Source organism: Mucor velutinosus (genome assembly GCF_035048745.1).
Source record: "Mucor velutinosus strain NIH1002 chromosome Unknown tig00001569, whole genome shotgun sequence".
Lineage (NCBI taxonomy): Eukaryota > Fungi > Mucoromycota > Mucoromycetes > Mucorales > Mucoraceae > Mucor > Mucor velutinosus.
In genome coordinates, this window is record NW_027041921.1 from 632,965 (window position 1) to 652,975 (window position 20,011).

Genomic DNA, 20,011 nt, shown 5'->3' on the forward strand with positions numbered 1-20,011 from the left:
ACTTGCCTATTTTTCTTGGTTTCTCCAAACATGTCATTCTCAATCCGTATATCACGAGAAACAGAGCCATCCTTCTGTACAAATTGCTATACCAGCTTTGACAGTGCCCGTGCTCTACGCAACCATCGCCGAAACTGTCGTGCTCCCATTTTGAATGAAGATCAAGATGTTGAAATGGAAGAGCAACCTCCAGTGGAAACAACGCTGATACAGCCACAATCTCCCCCCAGTGCGCTAGTCACAGCCAATTCAGATCATGCAAACCAGCTGCATGATGATGATGCCATGAGTGATATTGAAGAAATGATTCCTGCTGCTGACGATGCTGATTATGACTACGCAGGCTTTGAACAGACGCCGGGTGCTGCTGATCTGCTGCCTATTGTCGATAATAATGGTAAGGAATTTCAGCGCTAAAGTAGATGTATATACTCACAATAGCGGATTCCACACATGCGATAACAGGAGACAATCCAGAAGAACCAGGGCTTGAATTTGATTTGCTAAATGTCAAATACAAGACAGTTGGAGTAGTCGACCCAGATGCAGAAGATCAGGCTTGCTTCTACGATTGCAGATCCCTCGAAGACATCAACCAAAATACATATACAACCACAGAACTGGTTTCGATTGAGCTGTATGATATCGTCAATGATTTTGCTATACCACGGGATGCATACAGAAAGTTGGTCAGGTTGATGAACACTGTTTTGAGAGATACAGAAAAAATTAGTCGAGGTAATTCGCATTGCAATGACATGTCATTTATACAATAACTCACCAGCTTCCGATCCTCCCCCCATGAACTGATAGAAAGCAATCCGGAGATCATGCATGGCCCTCGTGTGCAAAGCATGCTTCAGCGCCAATCATCGTTGACATCCCATGAATATGATGTGTGTATCAATGGCTGCAAGCTGTACGCATTGGAAGTAGACGACGAGGAGACAATTTGTGATATTTGTTCCCATGAAAGATACGATGCACGGGGAGATCTTCGAGCCCTGTCAACAATGAAAGTCATGTCAATTGGAGACATCGTATCACGATTAGTTGCGAATCCAATAACGAGAGAGGAGCTTCGGTACCGACATGCCTACGACAACAGAGACCTTGAAGAGAATCCATCCGATGTTATCATTGCCGACGTATTTGACGGCGCCACGTACAAGTCCATCAAGAATACGCATTTCACAAATGACCTGGATATCGCAGTTGCGATCATGAATGATGGCTTTGTAGTTGAAAAGAGAGGTGATCGGCTATTCACAATTATTCATCTGATGGTGTTCAATTACGATCCACACAAGCGTTACAAGGAGGAGTACACGCACGAGCTTTGTATCTTTCCAGGAAAAAAGAAGCCCAAATCATTTGACTCGTTCATTTCCATCATCTTGGCAGAGCTCCAGTGGCTTTCTACGTATGGAATGGTAGTCGAAACAAATGATGCTGGGCCAATTCGTTTGAAGGTTCATCCTCTAATTTGTGGTGGTGATACTCCAGGTAAATATCCTGATTGATAAAGCAACTAATCAGCATCCACAATGGCTAACATGAAATTGATTTACCTACCTGCTTTATTCTAGCCGTGTTTGACTGGAGCAAGTGTGCTCATCATGCATCTGAGTATGGCTGTCGTTGGTGTCTTTCGCGTGGTATGCACCCTGATAATCGCAGCCATGGAATGTACTTTCCAAATGCTGGAAGCATGCGTACGAATGAAGATTACGAGAGGGCTGAGTCCAACCTTGGATTCAACGGTGTCAGCCTTTTCAATCAGCTATCGTCATGCATTGCACCCCAATGCTTTGGATTCGAAGAAATGCATACATTAGCACGAGGTGTTGGTTCAGAACTCTTCGAGATGCTCACTGTCGACCTGTCTCCGAACAACACAAAGTTCTTCTACACATATCCAGATGGTGAATTGGAGCGAGAAAATTATCCATTTTTCATTCCAAAGCAACGGCTGTTCGAGATTGGCAAAGCAATTGAGGACACAAGATCACATATACCAGTTGCATTTGATGGAAGCTTTTTGAATCTGGTGGAGAAGCTACGAGGCACCCGCAGTGTTGACTATCTTGATAATTTGCTGGTAAGATCAGATCCACTGTAATCTGCAAACGTACACATGTAAGGCGTGAATTAGGATCTGATTATTCTGATTTGAAATAGACCATCATACCTACTCTCTTTGTCCCAGAATTAGCCAGTCCACAGGCTAGGAAAGCAATCATGAAGCTGGTTAGAGGCGTCTGTCTTGCATTGCAATGGGAGTTCACTGAGTCTAGGTTGGCAGAGATTGATGAATGCATTGACTTCTTCATTGACTACTGCAAAGCTCAGAGAGATGCCATGTGCTTGTCACTTTCGGTCTTCCGTCCCGTAATGCATCAGCTTACACATGTAGTGTGGATGATAAGAGAAATGGGGCCAATTGTAGCCTACTCCTCACGAAGTCAAGAACGGTTAGTCATCTATACATGCTATGTTTATCACACACATCCAGTTACTTACATAACAACATCATCCATTTTACAGAAGCATTGGAAAGTTTGGTGATTTGATAACTGGCAAGTCAAGGACAGGCAAGCAATCTTCCAACTTGATTGAAATTGTTGCAATCAGAAACCAGCTGAAAAGGATCTTCGACTCAAATGAGTTCCTCCAAGGCATTCGACCGCAGCCATATGCATCCACCACATACCTCAATCATCCAGAATCTCTAACAAGCTCACAGTTGTGGGAACCTGATCAAGAAGAGACAAATTTGGATCATCATTTTGGCTTCGATGGTACTGATCGTGCTGAACTCCATGGTGTTCCAATTGCAAGATTCAAGCGTGCTTTGTCGAAATACTATTGCAGGATATTCTCTCTTCAAAGGCTGAACAGTCCATTGTCAATGACGATCAAGGTTGCCCATCGTGCTCTAATCGGTTCTACTGTCATAGGATCAGAAATATACAGAGAGAAGATGCATGAGTTTTGTAGAAGCAACCATCTGGTCATGTTTAGGTCAACTCACCTCAATCGACTTAACCACCCTGTCTCCTGTTGGTTTGTTTCGCGAGTGATATTCTTTTTCCAACATGTCTATGATGGGTCGACCTACTTTTTGGCTTTCGTTGAAACCATGAAAAATCATGGTGTTGCTTCTCACGACAGGTCTGTCCCTTTTGTTCGTATGAATGAGCCTGTCGAACAACAAATTGCAAGAAGGGTGCCGAGAGTGATTGATCCCAAGTATGCTGTCATTTCTATTGACGATGTTGAGATGCAAGTGGGATTGGTGAAATCTTTGGATAACGACTTGCACTTTAGCGTCATTGCAAACTACCATGCGTTTGAACAAGATATGTCGATCGATGCTGGCGATATTCGCAACCTTTAACGAGGATTGAAATCGCAACATACAGATTTTTTTTTTTTGCTTTCGCGTAAAACTACCCACTTGAGGCTACGAAATAAAAGATAATACATTTGTCAATACAATACATAGCTACATTCATTAATCATACTTGTATACCTCTTACAGCTTTGTTGTCCATGAAGGCATGCGCAAAATAATTATAAAAAAAAATAATAAAAGAAAAGGATCCGCATCACTGACCATCAAAGCATTTTGAGAAAAGCATAATTAACCCAGCAAGGTTAACGTCCAACGAAGAAAAAACGAGTTTGCTCGGATTCGAACTGGCGACCTTCAGTTTGTTAGTCAGGAATATTACCACTTTGACATAGCGACTCAAAGTAACCAGAAACTCGGGTCACGTGATTTTTCTCCTGATTTGTTTCAAATTGAGCAAGTTTGGAGGCTTCTAACTTCGTAGATAATGATGCTACGAATTGGCGTTCGGTACGAAAAATAAACAAAAGAACTCAAAAAGTCTGACCATACCATTTAAAAGCGCATATCTGATAACTATCTTCACAGTGTAAAGCCAAATGTTCTGATATGGGAACATCGAGGTGCTCACGAGAACATCGATGTTCCCAAAAGAGCGCATCGATGTTCTGTGAGAACATCAGTTGGGCCGTAGTGTAGCATGTCTGTGGACGACGATACGCTACAAAATATATTTGCTCAGCAATGTAAGTTCGATGCTAGATTTAGTGCTCCACCTACTATGACCACCAATGCTATTTGTGTTCCTATTGTGGTTCAAAATGTCATTTGCTTTGGCTTAGTGGATACGGGTGCTACGTTTTCGTGCGTCACTGACAAGTTCTTTCAATTCTTAGGAGGAACCTCTCTTGCTGGATTTGAGGCTAATGATGATGATGAGAGCTTTGTTCAAATGGCTCATGAAGTAACGACTGTGCCTAGAATAGGTGCGGTACGTTTGCACATTAGCTACAATAAATCAAATAAAAACCATTTGTTTGAAGTATTTCCATTCTATTCTGAGGAAAACGTACCTGTGTTGCTTGGTATGGATATTTTGTCCAAGCTTGGCATTGGTCTTACGGGCTTGGTGAGTCAACATGGCTTTCAATCAGGTCCTCGTGTACCAGACCCTATTGATGATGGTATTACTCCAAACGCACATCCTTTTGGTAGTGAGGAAGAGAGACAGCCGTTTCTACTTGCACTAAAGGGGTTATTAGAAGAGAATTCGCGCATTGATATGAAGAATACTCAGTGTAATCTGCCGGATTCGATTATTAAGCTTGATACTAAACCAGGTGCTGTCGCTTGGCGAGCTCAATATCCTTTGCCTGAAGCTTATCGTGATGCTGTTGCCAAACAAATTCAGATATGGCTTGATGAGGGTGTTGTTGAAAGATCTGCTAGTCATACACGTTTCAATCATCCATTGTTGGTTGTAAAGAAAAAGGACGCTGATGGTAATTACACAATGTCTAAGCCTAGAGTGGTGTGTGACGTTCGTAAGCTGAATGCTATCTTGGAAGTGGATGACAAACAACAGTTACCTTTGATCTCTCATATCCATCAGAGCATTGGTACAAAAATGATTCATACTTGTCTCGATATCCATGCTTGCTTTACTAGCTTTGGTTTGGATCCAGAGCAAGCTCATAAAGTTTCATTTACTTGTCCCTTCACGAATATCCAATACACCCATAAAAAGGCTGCTTATGGAATTCGCCATGTCGGATCGGTGGTTGTACGCACATTGCAAACACTGCTCTCTGATTTGAATACAAGCTCTAGTTCTACTTCGTTTCCTACTGATGGTGATCACTCGGTTTCCTGCTATGTAGATGACATCTTATGCAGTAGTAATGGGAGCCTACAAGATCACTATGCGTTGGTTGCTGAGGTAATTCGTCGTTTAACCGATGCTAATTTGGTGCTCAATCCTGAGAAAGTCGTCTTCGCTCAGCGTAGTATTTATCTCTTGGGATGGAGTGTTATTAATGGTAAATTACTGCCTGACGGTAGAAAACTTACCAACATTGCAGATTGGCCGACTATTACCACTGGTCGTCAATTGGCATCTTTCTTGGGTTTAATGTCGTACTTTCGTGCTGCCATTCCATGTTATTCTCGTCTGACTCGAGATCTTGATAGCTTGAAACAGTACAAGGATCTAACAGATGTTTGGAATGAGTCTCATACAAAAGCGATTGCCGACTTGAAGGATGCACTTACGATGGCACTTGTGCTGTCACCTCCTGATTTTTCGATTCGATTTCACTTGGCTACTGATGCTAGTTTAACTGCTCTTGGCGCGGTTTTATATCAAGTGGTCAACGATGAAATTCGATATGTAGGTCTCGTATCTCGTAAATTGTCTGTTTCTGAGCGTAACTACAGTACTACGAAAAGGGAATTGCTAGGGATTTGCTATGCCTTGGTTAAGTTTCATCGTTTTCTGTATATGCGAGAGTTTACCTTACATACGGACCATAAGAGTCTGATCTACTTGAATACACAGGAAGTCCCCAATGCACTCATGCTTGGATGGTGGGAGACCATTTTTTCTTATACTTTCGATATTGTGCATTTGCCCGGTGTCCTTAACGTAATTCCTGATGCTTTATCTCGACTTTACGAAGATTCGGATGCTGATGCTTCAGCACGACATCTTCTGGGGGGCAGGTACTATGCTGATGGTGGTGAAAGTGTAAAGAGAAAGAAAAAGGGTTCCAAAAACAAACTCAAGGTTGTCACACCTTCGCCTCCAATGAAACGTACTTTGGTCAGGACAACTAAGGCGTTACGATCTAATTCTTCTAGCAACTATGCACGCACTGCGGTAAACGCTACTCTTATCAAAGATGGCACCACCACAGCTGTCTCGCAAAAGCAAAAGGAATTCATATTGCGTACGCTTAGGTTTGCTGACTATATCACTCCTCCTGCTAATGAAAGAGACAATATGATCATTGCTCAGCATCTGGTTGGACATTTTGGGATCAAACATATTGAAACTGCAATTCATCATGAAGGGTTTCACTGGGTGAACATTCGGAAAGACATAGAAAGAATATTAGCTGATTGTGACGAGTGTAACAGGTACAATATCGCTAGAGAGGGATATCATCCTTTCCGTAGTGTCAATGCAGCCCAACCTTTGGATCATTGGTGCATGGATCTCGGTGATATGGGTGTTACTAGCTCTTTCGGCAGCAACTTTCTATTTGTCCTTACTGATTACTTTACGAGATTTACTGTGATAAGATGCATTCCAGACAAGAAGGCTACGACAATTGCCAGGGAAATGCTTCAAGTTTTCTCACTTTTTGGATGGCCAATCAAGTTGACTTCAGACAGAGGCCTGGAATGGATAAATGAGGTGGTCCGTGCTATGATGGACATCAGTGGGATAGACCATCGCCTGTCATTAGGGTACAATCCATTGGGTAACTCGGTTTCTGAGTCATTTATCAAAATATGTAAGTTAACGACTATCAAGTTGTTAAAAGGTAAGAGGGATCAATGGGAGCACTTCATTCCGTGGGTGAATTACTGCATCAATGTCAAGTATGCTCGGCTACATAAATCTCGTCCGTATACACTTTTGTTTAATCGTCAACCAAATGGTCTGGCTGATTACTCAAAGGTGGACTATTCCAAACGTTTGGAGAAAGCTGATAACAGACTCATTGACAAACGATACCGTTTTGTACAAGATGTTCTTATCCCGGCTATTTCTAAGCGTATTGTGGATACACAAAATGCTGATCATGCTAACTTTGCGAAGAAACATAAGGTCATTGCCGAACCCTATCCTATTGGTAGTAAGGTTATGATTAAAAATGTTCATCGTCAAAATAAGTTAGATGAACGGTATGAAGGACCTTATTTGATTCATAGTATAACCGATAAAGGTTCCTATGTGCTGGCTGACAAGACGGGTGCACTCCTTAGTCGAGATGTGCCTACCCATCATATCAAGTACCAAGTCGCTGCGAATCCTCAGCCAATCACAATTGATGAATTCTCTGCAGAGCATTACGAAATTCAAGCTGTGATTGATCATAGAGGATCTCCTGGTAACTATGAGTATAAGGTAAAATGGAAAGGGTTCGATGATCCTAGTGAAGATACTTGGGAGCCTGTGAAAAACTTTGATTCGGCCAAACACATTGAGCTGTATTGGGCTCGAAGAGAAGGTGCAAAGGCTGCTGGTAAACGTAGGTTAGCTCCTCAAACAGTTAACTGGCGAACTACTACTACTCGCGAAATTGGTCAGAGCGGTAGATCAAACAGGTCTTAAATGGCTACTAGCATGATGGGATCAAGTCTTTTCCTTACATTTTTGTCCTATGAAAGGTTTTTACACAAGGTTTTTACTGACTGATCTCGGATGCAGTGTCATTTGGTAATTATTTATTGGAAAGTGCTTTATGTGCTATATTGTCATGATGTTTTGTAATCTGGGATTACGAAATGTCCACAAGAAGTACCTGAATCTGGGGGGGCAATGTTGTGCCAGAAGGGCTACAACTGTCTATAAAGATTAAGGTATTCTTGATGGGTAGATATGTCTGTGTTGTGCAACAACATGGACAAGCTATGATAAGTGAAGTGCATCTCAGCTATCTAAATACTGAGGTTCACCAGATGTGATAAGCGTTGTACAAGATAAATTGCTACTTTGGCATTCAGAACTTAGTATAAATAGAATAACTCTTGTCTTCATCAATAAATCTTTAGTTTTTGTGTCTGATCTTATTCAAATAAGTCTTTTCTTGTTTTTATAATATCGAACATTTTTTATAAGCTACAAATAATAATCCTTTTATTCTTTGTGCTTAACAAAGTCATTGCCATGATGGATTCCTCTGTTGCGTCTTCTCCTGCTTTGGTTTCTGTGCCTGTTACTACCCCGGATAATGTCTCTGTACCTGTGCCAGACAACAATCCAGTGGTGAATTTAAACCCTGTCGTTGCGAACTCAAATACTCGTCGTCCTGTGGAATTGTCTCCTATCATTCAAGACTTGGATACGTCAACCACCATTGACCTCACCACTGACTCTGTGTACCTGACAAATTTATTGAATGCAGCAAATACCTCAACTCTACCTTTGTATGGAGCAACCGTCAGACTCAAACATTCTCTGGGTGTAGTCAAAGTCAAGTGCCTAATTGACAATGGTGCTAGTGAAAACTACATCTCAGGTAGAATTGCAAACATGATTGAAGGCCATCGTAGCGTGATCCATGGAAGAGAGGTTGAAACTGCAGGTGGCAATGTATCTCCTATTAATGAAAAGATTGTCTACGATTTGAATTTGCAAGGTCATACAAGCCCAATGTCAGCATTCGTCTTTGATACAAAGTTCGATGTCATTCTTGGTAGATCCTGGCTCAAGGAACACAAGCCTGTTGCAGATTGGTTTGATGATACGTGGACCTTGTCTTGTTGTGGTCCTGGTAAAACCACTATCTCACCCACGTCGTCTTCCTGTGTGTCAAGCACACCAACTCAACAACCGCCTGAATTAAATTACTTGGTATCTCATCTTCAAGCAGAGAAAATGTTGAAGGAGGAAGGCACAAATGCATGTTTCTTGTATATGATGGATCAAGGAGAGAAGGATGGCGCAAGTACTGGAATTACTCAAGAGAATGTGGTATGGACAGATCAACTGATGAAGGATTTTCCAACGGTTTTTCAAGACAAATTACCTGGCCTACCACCCAACAGACAAAATTTCTCACATGTGATCAACGTTCCTGAAGGTGTCAATCCCATCAACAGACCTCCTTTTCGTATGAGTCCAGCTGAACTTGATGAATTGCAGCGTCAACTGACCGAACTGCAATCTCTGGGCCTCATTCGACCATCGTCGTCACCATGGGGTGCTCCGGTATTATTCGTCAAGAAGAAAAATGGTGAAATGCGAATGTGCATTGACTACCGCGCTCTGAACAAGGTCACTATTCGCAACTCTACCCCTTTGCCTCGCATTGATGAATGCCTGGATCGTTTGCAAGGCGCTTCGTGGTTCACTTGCCTGGATCTTCGTTCCGGCTACCACCAAATTAGGCTAAAAGACTCTGATATCCCACTTACTGGATTTAATACCCGATATGGTAAATGGGAATGGCTCGTGCTGCCTTTCGGACTTTCAAATGCTCCACCCAGTTACCAAACTTGGATGAACGGAGTTTTAAAAGATTGCATTGACAGATTCGCTTTGGTTTACTTGGACGACTGTTGCATCTTTAGCAAGACATTAGAAGACCATATCAAGCACGTTCGTCAAGTACTCTCCATCTTTGAAAAGGAAGGGCTCATTGTCAACTTGAAGAAATGTGAATTCGGTAAGCGTGAGCTAGAATTTCTGGGTTTCAAGGTCTCCGCGAATGGTATTTTACCATCGTCATCGAAAGTGAAAGCTATCCAAGACTGGCCAAGACCTACTAATGTGCAAGAGGTGCGTCAATTTGTTGGATTAGCACAGCATTATCGCCGTTTCTGCCCGAACTTCTCTTCTGTGGCTGCTCCTCTTACTGAATTGACTCATGGTAATGGTGCTAAGAAACGTGCTATTGTCTGGAATGATCAATGTGAAGTTAGTTTCAAAGCTATCAAACAAATGCTAACATCATCTCCTTTATTGAAACTACCTGATATGAGCAAGCCATACCGCATTGAAACCGATGCAAGTGACTTTGGAGTAGGCGCCGTGCTTTTACAGGAGGATCCTGATTCTTCTACTTGGTTGCCAATTGCGTATGAATCCAAGAAATTATCTCAAGCTGAACAAAAATTGCCTGCCCAGGAACGTGAACTGATTGCTATCATCCATGCTTTGAGAACATGGCGATGTTTTGTGGACGGTTGTCAAGGTGGTTATACTGTGTATAGTGATCACAAGCCTCTGATCTACTTCAAGTCTCAACTGAACCCAACACCTCGTCTTGTTCGTTGGATTGCAGATTATGAGGCATTCTCGCCAAATATCGAGTACAAAGCTGGAAAAGACAACGAAGTGGCGGATGCTCTCTCAAGAAAACCAGATTTACTTGTGGAAAATGGAGAGAATATACCTTCGTTGGCACCTGAATACTTATATGCTGCTTGGAATCAGTTGTCTGATACTATCAAGACTGATTGGCCTATTCTGTATGTCGACAAGAACTACGAAAAAATGAAATCAGATGCATTGCGAAAACGCATGGAAAAAGAGGAGGATCAGTTTGTGGTACGCCAAAGAACAGTGTATCGACTAGTCAAGATGGAGGATGGAAGCATAAAGCAAGTCAAATTTATTCCGTTCTCGGATCGTGCTGATTTGGTTTTCAAGTATCATGAAGCTTTTGGCCATGCTGGTATCAAGACTATGCTAAAAATGTTCACTGAAAGGTACTGGTGGCCAGGTTTGCGAAAGGATATTCAAGACTGGCTGAAAACTTGTACTGCTTGTCAGCTGAATAGTCGCTGTGATCAGGTTCATCAAGATGTCATGCATCCTCTGCAAATACCTCAAGCTTTTGATCGTTGGCATTTGGATTTTGTGGGTGAATTGCCTACAACTGGAAACGGAAACAAATGGTTGTTGACGGCTGTGGATTACCTCACAAACTGGCCTATTGCAAGATCAGTACCAGTAGCATCTATGGAAGCGGTAGCGGATTTTATCTATGAGGAGATTGTCATGCGATTTGGTTGTCCCTCTGAAATTGTGACGGATCGAGGTGCCAATTTTACTAGTGGTCTTGTAACAGCTTACTGTTGCATACAAGCATGCATCTTAGGCTACATTCACTTTCTCCTCAAGCCACCTTTTACAGTGTAGCAGCATAGATGATGTTCATCGTATCACATCACATCTATGTTTACAAGTCCAGTCAATTGTGTGTGCACAGGTGCCTCAGGAACTACAATACATTCAATCTCCCCAATGTCAAAATATCGAGATCCACCTACACTACATGAAACATACCGACTTAGGTGGCCTCTCAACAAGCTATACCAACAATCCATAAGGCCCCAGTGGCCTGCTATTTATATACCATCTCAACGTAGTAGTCATTGACCAGGGATCTACCATATTTAAGCAAGCTAGATGCCCTGTAATAAAGAAGCTCTTTGCTTTCGTTTTAGATACAGTTGACAACTGATTATTATCATCGACTTATTATTACGAATTCATCATTTTTTTTAATCAAAACCTTGATTGTATCATTACTACTACTCTTACTACTACTACCTCTCAATTTTGTATACTCTGATGTCTGCTCAAAGTACCACCACATCCCCCAGTTCCGAATCTAAGCCTGCTGGAAACACTGAGCTGCGTCCTTCAGACGCCAGTGCCACCAAGGCTGTAGATATTACTGGCCCTTCTCAGTTTTTTCTCGCTGAAACGTCTCAGAAATTGGGTGGTCAAGCTGGCGAAGCTCCCACTACTACTGCTAGTGATGCGATGGACCTCGATCCCCCTTCCTCTGCTAGTTCATCTTCTAGTGATGTGGACCTTCAAGGTCGCACTGATCAGTTGAAGCTAATTGTTGACAATCAGCTCGCCGAAGTTCAGCTTCTCTCTACGACCTTGCTCCTCGAGCAAAGTGAGGAGGCCAGAGCCCAGGCCCTAGCTCGGTTGATCCAGTTGAATACGTCCATTCAAAGTATCATACAGATTCGAGATTGTTTGCTTGCATCCAAAGCTACTGCAAATGATAACCTCGTTTCTTCGGCTGCTGCTTCGTTTGGCCCATCCTCAGTCGATGGAGTCAAATCCAACAAGAGCGCCTCTGTTCCGGTTTTCTTTCCCAACAACTTACCTGCATTTCAGTGGGTTGGTATGGATGAATTCGACCCCAAAAGCCCTATATTTCCTACAGTCGACGCTTGTCTGTTGAAGTTTGAGGATGTCATGTTCGCTTACAAGATGGATTTCGACAAGGAATATGCTCGCTTAGTACCACCTATGCTGTCTCCAGAACAACGTACTTGGTACGGCTCGTTCACTTCTGCTTGCACTGCTCCTGCATCGTGGAATGATTTCAAGTCGGCTATCAAGGCTCGTTATGGCATTAGCGTATTGGAAGAACGTCAACGTTGTGCGTCTGATTTGTTGAGCATTCAACTTTTGCCCGGTGAAAACGTGAAGGCCTTTCTTGATCGTTTTACTGACTTGCGTCGTCGATCCCTGGATCAAGCCCCATCCGATTACTTGTTGGCTAAGTTGTTCCTGGATGCCATTCCTTGGGTAGTCAAGGATAAGATCAACACCATCCGTCAATCCAAGGGCATCATTGATAGTTACGATGTTGACATTATCGTCAGTATCGCTCGTGAATCACTATCAACTATGACCGCAAATGAGATTGCTGCCATCTCAGCACCCGCTTTTGCTCGCACTGCTGCTGGATCTGCTGCATCACAATGGGCTCCAGTTGCGTCCCCCCGCCGCTCACATACCATGAAGGCATCATCCTCATCTACTGATGGTCCTGCCGCTGTGTCTCGTGCTGGTGTCTCTTCTGGCCGCGTGGGCAAGCCTCACTTCAAGGCTACCAAGTCGTGCACTTTCCACCATGGAAAGCCTCACAACCATGACACCTCGGAATGTAAGCTCTTCTTGGAAGAGTTGAAAAACAAAGGTGGTGCCAACTCAATGCCAACCAGCAACCAAGCATCGGGTCGTCGTTACATGATGTCGCTTGCGGATGCCAAGGCATCAGATCGATGCCGTACTTGTGGTGCCCACAATTACTCTGCTGGTCCCCATGAGTGCAACACGGCTGTGCGTACTGGTGATGCTCCTACTAGTACTTTACATCGTTTTGGTATGCTGCGCCTTCAAGAGGGCGTGGTGTCGTCTGCTACCACCGCTGGTAGCACTGCTATTGCAACTGCTCCTGCTGTTGATCCTACTGTGGGCTCGTTGTCTGAGGCTGGTGCAGCCAAGTTCTGCAGATACCATCCAAATAGCAAGACCCATAGCACTGACGACTGTGTTGAGCTTTTGCAAGTGATCAAAAAGAACCCTCCGCGTTCTCAATCTCGTCTTGCTGTTGAGACCAATGGTGGCCGCAGTGCCGCATTGTTGTCATCGTCTGTTTCGTCTCCTCAAGCCCAACCTACTACTGGTAATTCTGTTGTTGTTCAGGAAGATCAGCAAAGTAACAACAACTCGAGTGAATCTGGTTCCTCGTTGTTGGTGCCCGCTGCTGTTGCTAAACAGAGTCGTCACGATCAAAGTGATTGCCACTCGGCTGTTGAGCCTATGGACATTGATCTACATACTGCAGTTCATGCACACAAATGTAAGGATAATCAACGTTCCATCTTGCCTGTCAATAAGTCTAATTCACTTCTTATTCCGCTTGTCGTAGAATCGCACAAGGTATATGGTGTTTTAGATACGGGATGTACATTTTCAATTTGTTCCCCTCGTTTCGCCAACCAGCTTGGTGTTCAAATCAACCGCTCTGTTCATGGTCAGGTCCAGTTAGGCCATACAGACAGTGTTAAACCTCGTATTGGCACTTGCTCACTTAAAATCTCGTATAATAAACGCAGTTTTATTCACACATTTGAGATATTTGATTTCTTTACTGATTCGGATGATTGCCCCATGTTGCTTGGGTTGGATATCATGCCTGATCTACAGATTGGAATCACTGGCCTTGCTTCAACATGGTTTGAAGAGCTTGGACCCAGACTTCCCGACCCCATTGATCCTGACATCGAGCCTAATAACGATCCATACGGATCACCTGCTGAGCGTGCAAAGGCTTTCAAACCTATTGAACAGTTATTGGTAGAAAATGCTGCCATTGATCTTGCCACTACTCATTGTAACTTGCCTGGTGCGATTGTCCAACTCGAGACAATCCCTGGTAAGGTTGCCTATCGTGCTCCCTATCCTATTCCAGTTGTCTATAAGGAAGCTGTGTCTAAGCAGTTGATGGAGTGGGAACGAGATGGTGTCATTGAGCGCAGTCCAAGTCATAATGGCTGGAATTCTCCTTTGCTCGTCGTTGCCAAAAAGAATTCTAATGGTGAATATTCGTTTGACAAGCCACGTATTGTTGCTGACGTTCGCCTACTCAACCAAATCTTGGTCTCCACTGACAAGTACATTATGCCTCGCATTGATGAGATCCATGCTCGTCACAGCCGCGCTGTCATGACAAGTTCCATCGACATCAAAAGTTTCTTCACGAGTTTCTTGGTCGATCCACGTCATCGCCACAAGTTAACCTTTACCGATCCATTCACGCAAACGCAATGGGTCCACAGGAAGGTTTGCTTTGGAGTAAATTTCATGGGCAATTTAGCTATGCGCTTGATATCCAATTTGTTTACCGACATGCTTGATCAGGTGTCACTTTATATCGACGATTTAGGGTGCCTTACGTACACTGACTCTCTGGATGAGCACGTTGCGTTAGTCGCTGAGGTGATCCGTCGTCTGACCAAGGCTAATCTCCAAATTAACCAGGACAAGTTTGTGTTTGCTCAGCGCAGTACTCATGTGCTGGGTTGGAGCATCATTCAGAACCGCCTTGTGCCTGACGCTCGCAAATTGACCAATTTTCATCTGTGGCCTATACCTACCACTGGTAAGCAGCTGATGAAGTACTTGGGGTTTTGCAATTACTTTCGAAATGTCATCCCTGGATACAGCGAACTGGCAGCACCTCTCGATGCATTGCGCAATTGTAAATCCCTTTCTGGTTTGTGGACTGATGCGCACACCAAGGCATTCAAATCGTTGCAGAATGCTTTGTCGTCTCCAGTCGCTCTCAGCCCAGTTGATTTTCGTTACAAGCTGCACGTCGCTACTGATGCCTCAGCTACTGCTATCGGTGGTATCATCTACTACATCAAGGATGGCGTGGTTCATTACGTTGTCATGGCGAGTCGTAAGCTTTCCCCTTCTGAAATGGCCTATTCTACCACCAAACGTGAGTTGCTTGCCATTGTCTACATGCTTACCAAATACCACAAATGGCTTTTCGGTATTGAGTTTGTCTTGCACACAGATCATCGCTCTTTAATCTGGCTTCAAACGCAAAGTACGCCCAACAGGATGCTGTTGACGTGGTATGAAAAACTGTTCTTTGATTACAAGTATGAGCTGGTTCATATCCCTGGTACGCGTAACCTATTACCTGATGCACTCAGTCGGTTATTCACCTCTGACGATGACGAGGGTGGCAATAACCTGGGTGGGGGTAATCGTTATAACAATCAAAGTATTATGCTACCTGAAAAAAAGCGTAAACCTACGCGAAAGAACAAACATGGCTTCACCAACGCCAAAGAGTCCCAAGTCACTCAATTTTCTCTTGCTAAGCCCAATCACTCCAATCGTACGCAGTTCAAACGCAAGAAGCAGTTCAACAATCGAAAGCAATTGCAGCAGCTTTCCTTTGGGATGCCAACCGAATTGGATCCACACTATTATTCCAAGGAATTGAATGATAGCAATGTTGATATTTTTGATGCGAGCACCTACAACATGCCATCTGTCAGCGCTCAAGATTTAAAGAATCAACTGATTGCTGATGCCAAAAGTTCATACAATGGTTCATCTGGTGGACAGTCAGATTGTAATGCTCTTATTTCACGTGCTATGAAATATGCTGATTACATGACTCCTCCGAAGAAGGATCGTCTAGAGCTTGTTATGCGAGTGCATTTACTCGGTCATGTGGGCATCAATTCAATGGAAAAGATTTTGCACAATGATTACAAGGTACATTGGACCAACATGCGCAATGACATCGCCACAGTAACCAAGGATTGTCATGCTTGTCAATCGCATGGTATCTACCAAGTGGGATATCATCCTCCTCGTAGCGTGTTGCCAGACAATGTGTTCGATCATATAGCTATCGATTTAGGTGATTTCGCTACGACTTCCACCTCGGGCAATAACTTCCTGCTAGTCATTGTCGATTATTTCAGTCGATTCACCATTCTACGAGCTCTTCCTGATAAGAGTCCAATCACTGTTGCAAGAGCATTGCTTAGTGTATGTTGTCTATTTGGATTTCCCAAGCGACTCACTAGTGACAATGGCTCTGAATTTGTTGGAGCATTTATGAGAGAGTTCAGTCAGATTAGTGGCATGGATCGCTTGACCTCGTTGCCGTACGCTGCACAAGCTAATGGTGTTGTCGAAGCGTATGTGGGCATTTCGAAACGATCTATCATTAAATCATTGACACACGATGCTGCAGAACCTGAGGCATGGGATGAGTATCTCGATGTCATTCAGTATGCCATGAACATTCAATACGCTAGATTGCATCAATCGCAGCCGTTTGCTATCATGTTTGGGCGTGCCCCAAATCTCTTCCAGGATTACACTCAATTGCCTAATGCTGACCAGACACCCGAGGATCCTACCAAGGAAGTCATTGATGCCCGCTTACAGAACATTAAGGATGTGGTAATCCCTGCCATCCATAAGCGTATCAAAGAAACACAATTGCGCGACCATGAGCGCTTCGAAAAGCATCACAAGATCATTGAAGAGAAGTATCCCATCAATTCAAAGGTCATGCTCTTCGACCCTGTCAGATCAACTAAACTTCACCCCAGATGGCTCGGTCCATATTTCATCAAGAACTATACTCGCAATGGTAGTTATACTTTAGCCGACATTACTGGTGAATTGCTGCCCCGTGATGTGCCTACCCAGCACATTCGCGTTGTCGATTTCTCGGACAATCATGTTACAAAAGGCTTACTTCCTCGCCACTATGAAGTGCAAGCCATCGTCAATCATCGCGTTGAAAGAAAGACTGGTCGAATGAAGTTTCTTGTCAATTGGGTAGGTTATCCGTCCTCGAAGGACAATACCTGGCAATATGAAAGCGATTTTGATTCCAAACGACCTATTCGCGACTACTGGGATCGCATTGCACCGGATCACAAGAATCCCAATCGACTCCTTCCCAACACTGTCAATAAGCGCAAGATTTATAGTCGTCGTAAGCATGCAGGACCGTCCGTCACATTGCGTTATCCGTCGATTCCAAACTCTCGTAACCACAACATTCAGCAATAGCCGTGATCTTTTTGTCCTTGATTTGTTTTTTTTGGCCTGAATATGGTTTTTTTTACAAGGTTTTTCTTCGATCTGCTATTCCCTTTGCTGCTATCATCTTCTGATAACCTCTCCTCGTATACCCCATGTATGTTGTTTTTTTTGGCACCATCTCGGTTTTTTTTACTTCATATTGGTTTCCATCGCTTTGCCTGTCTACCTGTTTGTATCGCCTTCTTGTTTCTTGGTTCTGTCTCTTCGTTCTGTGTTGTATCCTCGATTATTGCATTCGGCTCGTATGATATCCTAGTTTGTGGCTGGTCGAAAGCTGGGTGGGGGTAATGTTGCATACAAGCATGCATCTTAGGCTACATTCACTTTCTCCTCAAGCCACCTTTTACAGTGTAGCAGCATAGATGATGTTCATCGTATCACATCACATCTATGTTTACAAGTCCAGTCAATTGTGTGTGCACAGGTGCCTCAGGAACTACAATACATTCAATCTCCCCAATGTCAAAATATCGAGATCCACCTACACTACATGAAACATACCGACTTAGGTGGCCTCTCAACAAGCTATACCAACAATCCATAAGGCCCCAGTGGCCTGCTATTTATATACCATCTCAACGTAGTAGTCATTGACCAGGGATCTACCATATTTAAGCAAGCTAGATGCCCTGTAATAAAGAAGCTCTTTGCTTTCGTTTTAGATACAGTTGACAACTGATTATTATCATCGACTTATTATTACGAATTCATCACTTACACCAAACGTGTTGGAATAAATCACAAGCTCACCTCGGCATTTCACCCGCGCACCAACTCCAAGGTAGAGCGATACAATGGCGTGATCAAGCAAATGCTTCGTAAGTATGTCAATGGTGCTATTCATCGCTGGGATGACTTTGTGAATGCGGCTTTGTGGGCAAGTCGAATTCGAGTGCACTCAACAACAGGCTTTTCCCCTTATTACTTGGTGTATGGACGTGAACCTAGACTGCCTGGAGATGTTTTGAGACCCTATATCACCAAGGAAATGCTGTTGGACAAACGAACGGTAGCTGACCTAACCTCGCGTGAACTAGAACTACTTGGTCAACATCGTGCTGCTGCTGAATTTCGTTTGAAAGCCATGAGCGAAGCGGACAAGAAGCGTTGGGATGCCAAGATTAAACCCACGCACTTCGAAATGGGTGATATGGTTATGCTGACTCATGAAGGCAAATTTGGCCTAGAACCTCGCTACAAAGGACCCTACATTGTGACAAAGGTGTTCCCTGATTTTGGTACTTATCAACTGGAAACTATTGCTGGTGAACCATTGCAATCGTTAGTACATGTGGACAGATTGAAAGCAGCGAAAGGTGACAAACCCAGGGAGCCATGGTATGATCCTACTACTAGTCGTCGTGCTGTTCGTGAAGCCGATTCTCTTCGTATGGCCTCAAATACTAGTTCCACTGACCCCAATGGTACCACTGCTACTTCCTCTTCACCATCACCTTCGATTTTCTCATCAAACCCAAGTCTAAATCAACCTCAAGATGATTTTATCGACATGCCAATTTCTGATCAGAGCACGCCAAACAACAGCTCCACTACACAACCTACTACCACTAATAAACCGCCAACTCACTCTCAATATCATCACATACTTACACAACAAATATCAGATGAGGATAGCTCTCTACATGGGAGTAGTGTGATGGATGAAACAGAGGACAACGAACGTGGATTGGGTCAAATCATGGATGGATACGACTTTTTGTCATCTACTGATAGCGATATTGAAGACACAGATCAACCACCAACACTATCCCCACCACATACCATGTCTCCACCACCATCTCCTTCTACAGAATTGTCTTATTTGTCATCTCAGTCTACAGTATCGAATATAAGTAGTGGTGATGCAGCAATAATCAATGAAACAGTCAGTGTTGATACAGGTCTTGAACTGGATGAGCGTGTATCAGAGCCAGAAAACACAGAAATGGTGCCAGGTCTTCGAAATGAACCTCATGTTGTTTCTCCTGCCAGCCCACCTTCCGTTATTCAAGCTACTCCAGAACCTGATTCCACTACTACTGTGAATTTTTTCCCTCCTGCTGCTACAAACCAAACTCCCATTGCACTTACTTCTCGTCCTGGGCCACCAAAAAGTACTTTTGTCTTCAAAACTCCTGCCATTCCAAAGATCCACACGCAAAATGAGACCACCCAACCTGCAAAAATCGTCGATCTCTCTTCTCATATGCCAAACACTGCCACTGGTTCATCAAGTTCAAGTGATGTTCAGGGTCGAACATTTGTCTCGAAGGGGGGTGATGTCAGGGTTGAAGGGTATTCTGACAGTGATTTAGATCTGCAGGATATCATTGACAGACTAAACACAAACAAGAATAAGAAGCGCAGGTTTAAACCTAGAGCGCCAGCTACCAGGAACATTAAACAGCGATTAACCTGGATAGCGCACAACATTACACAAACTATATTGGATAAAATCAATGTTCAAATCTAATATTAATAAAGCACCTTTTTATCCATTCAACTAAAAG

General features: G+C 43.4%; 5 protein-coding genes across 5 annotated transcripts; all 5 read left to right on the top strand.

Annotated features, from left to right (window-relative positions):
• Positions 1 to 30: 30 nt before the first annotated feature.
• ATC70_012387 (uncharacterized protein) lies at positions 31 to 3,400 on the top strand (the record flags this gene model as incomplete). Its single annotated transcript, XM_064831560.1, has 6 exons — positions 31 to 397; positions 466 to 738; positions 814 to 1,506; positions 1,590 to 2,101; positions 2,182 to 2,474; positions 2,548 to 3,400. The coding sequence occupies 6 exons, from the start codon at positions 31 to 33 to the stop codon at positions 3,398 to 3,400; spliced, it is 2,991 nt and encodes a 996-aa protein (XP_064677840.1).
• A 655-nt stretch (positions 3,401 to 4,055) lies between these two features.
• Positions 4,056 to 7,697, top strand: ATC70_012388 (uncharacterized protein; the record flags this gene model as incomplete). The annotated part of the gene is made up of 1 exon (XM_064831561.1): positions 4,056 to 7,697. The coding sequence occupies one exon, from the start codon at positions 4,056 to 4,058 to the stop codon at positions 7,695 to 7,697; it is 3,642 nt and encodes a 1,213-aa protein (XP_064677841.1).
• A 555-nt stretch (positions 7,698 to 8,252) lies between these two features.
• On the top strand, positions 8,253 to 11,231 carry ATC70_012389 (uncharacterized protein; the record flags this gene model as incomplete). The annotated part of the gene is made up of 1 exon (XM_064831562.1): positions 8,253 to 11,231. One exon carries the CDS (start codon positions 8,253 to 8,255, stop codon positions 11,229 to 11,231), a length of 2,979 nt encoding a protein of 992 aa, XP_064677842.1.
• Positions 11,232 to 11,666: 435 nt separating this feature from the next.
• On the top strand, positions 11,667 to 17,468 carry ATC70_012390 (uncharacterized protein; the record flags this gene model as incomplete). The annotated part of the gene is made up of 1 exon (XM_064831563.1): positions 11,667 to 17,468. One exon carries the CDS (start codon positions 11,667 to 11,669, stop codon positions 17,466 to 17,468), a length of 5,802 nt encoding a protein of 1,933 aa, XP_064677843.1.
• An 844-nt stretch (positions 17,469 to 18,312) lies between these two features.
• ATC70_012391 (uncharacterized protein) lies at positions 18,313 to 19,974 on the top strand (the record flags this gene model as incomplete). The annotated part of the gene is made up of 1 exon (XM_064831564.1): positions 18,313 to 19,974. One exon carries the CDS (start codon positions 18,313 to 18,315, stop codon positions 19,972 to 19,974), a length of 1,662 nt encoding a protein of 553 aa, XP_064677844.1.
• Between the last annotated feature and the right edge of the window lie 37 nt (positions 19,975 to 20,011).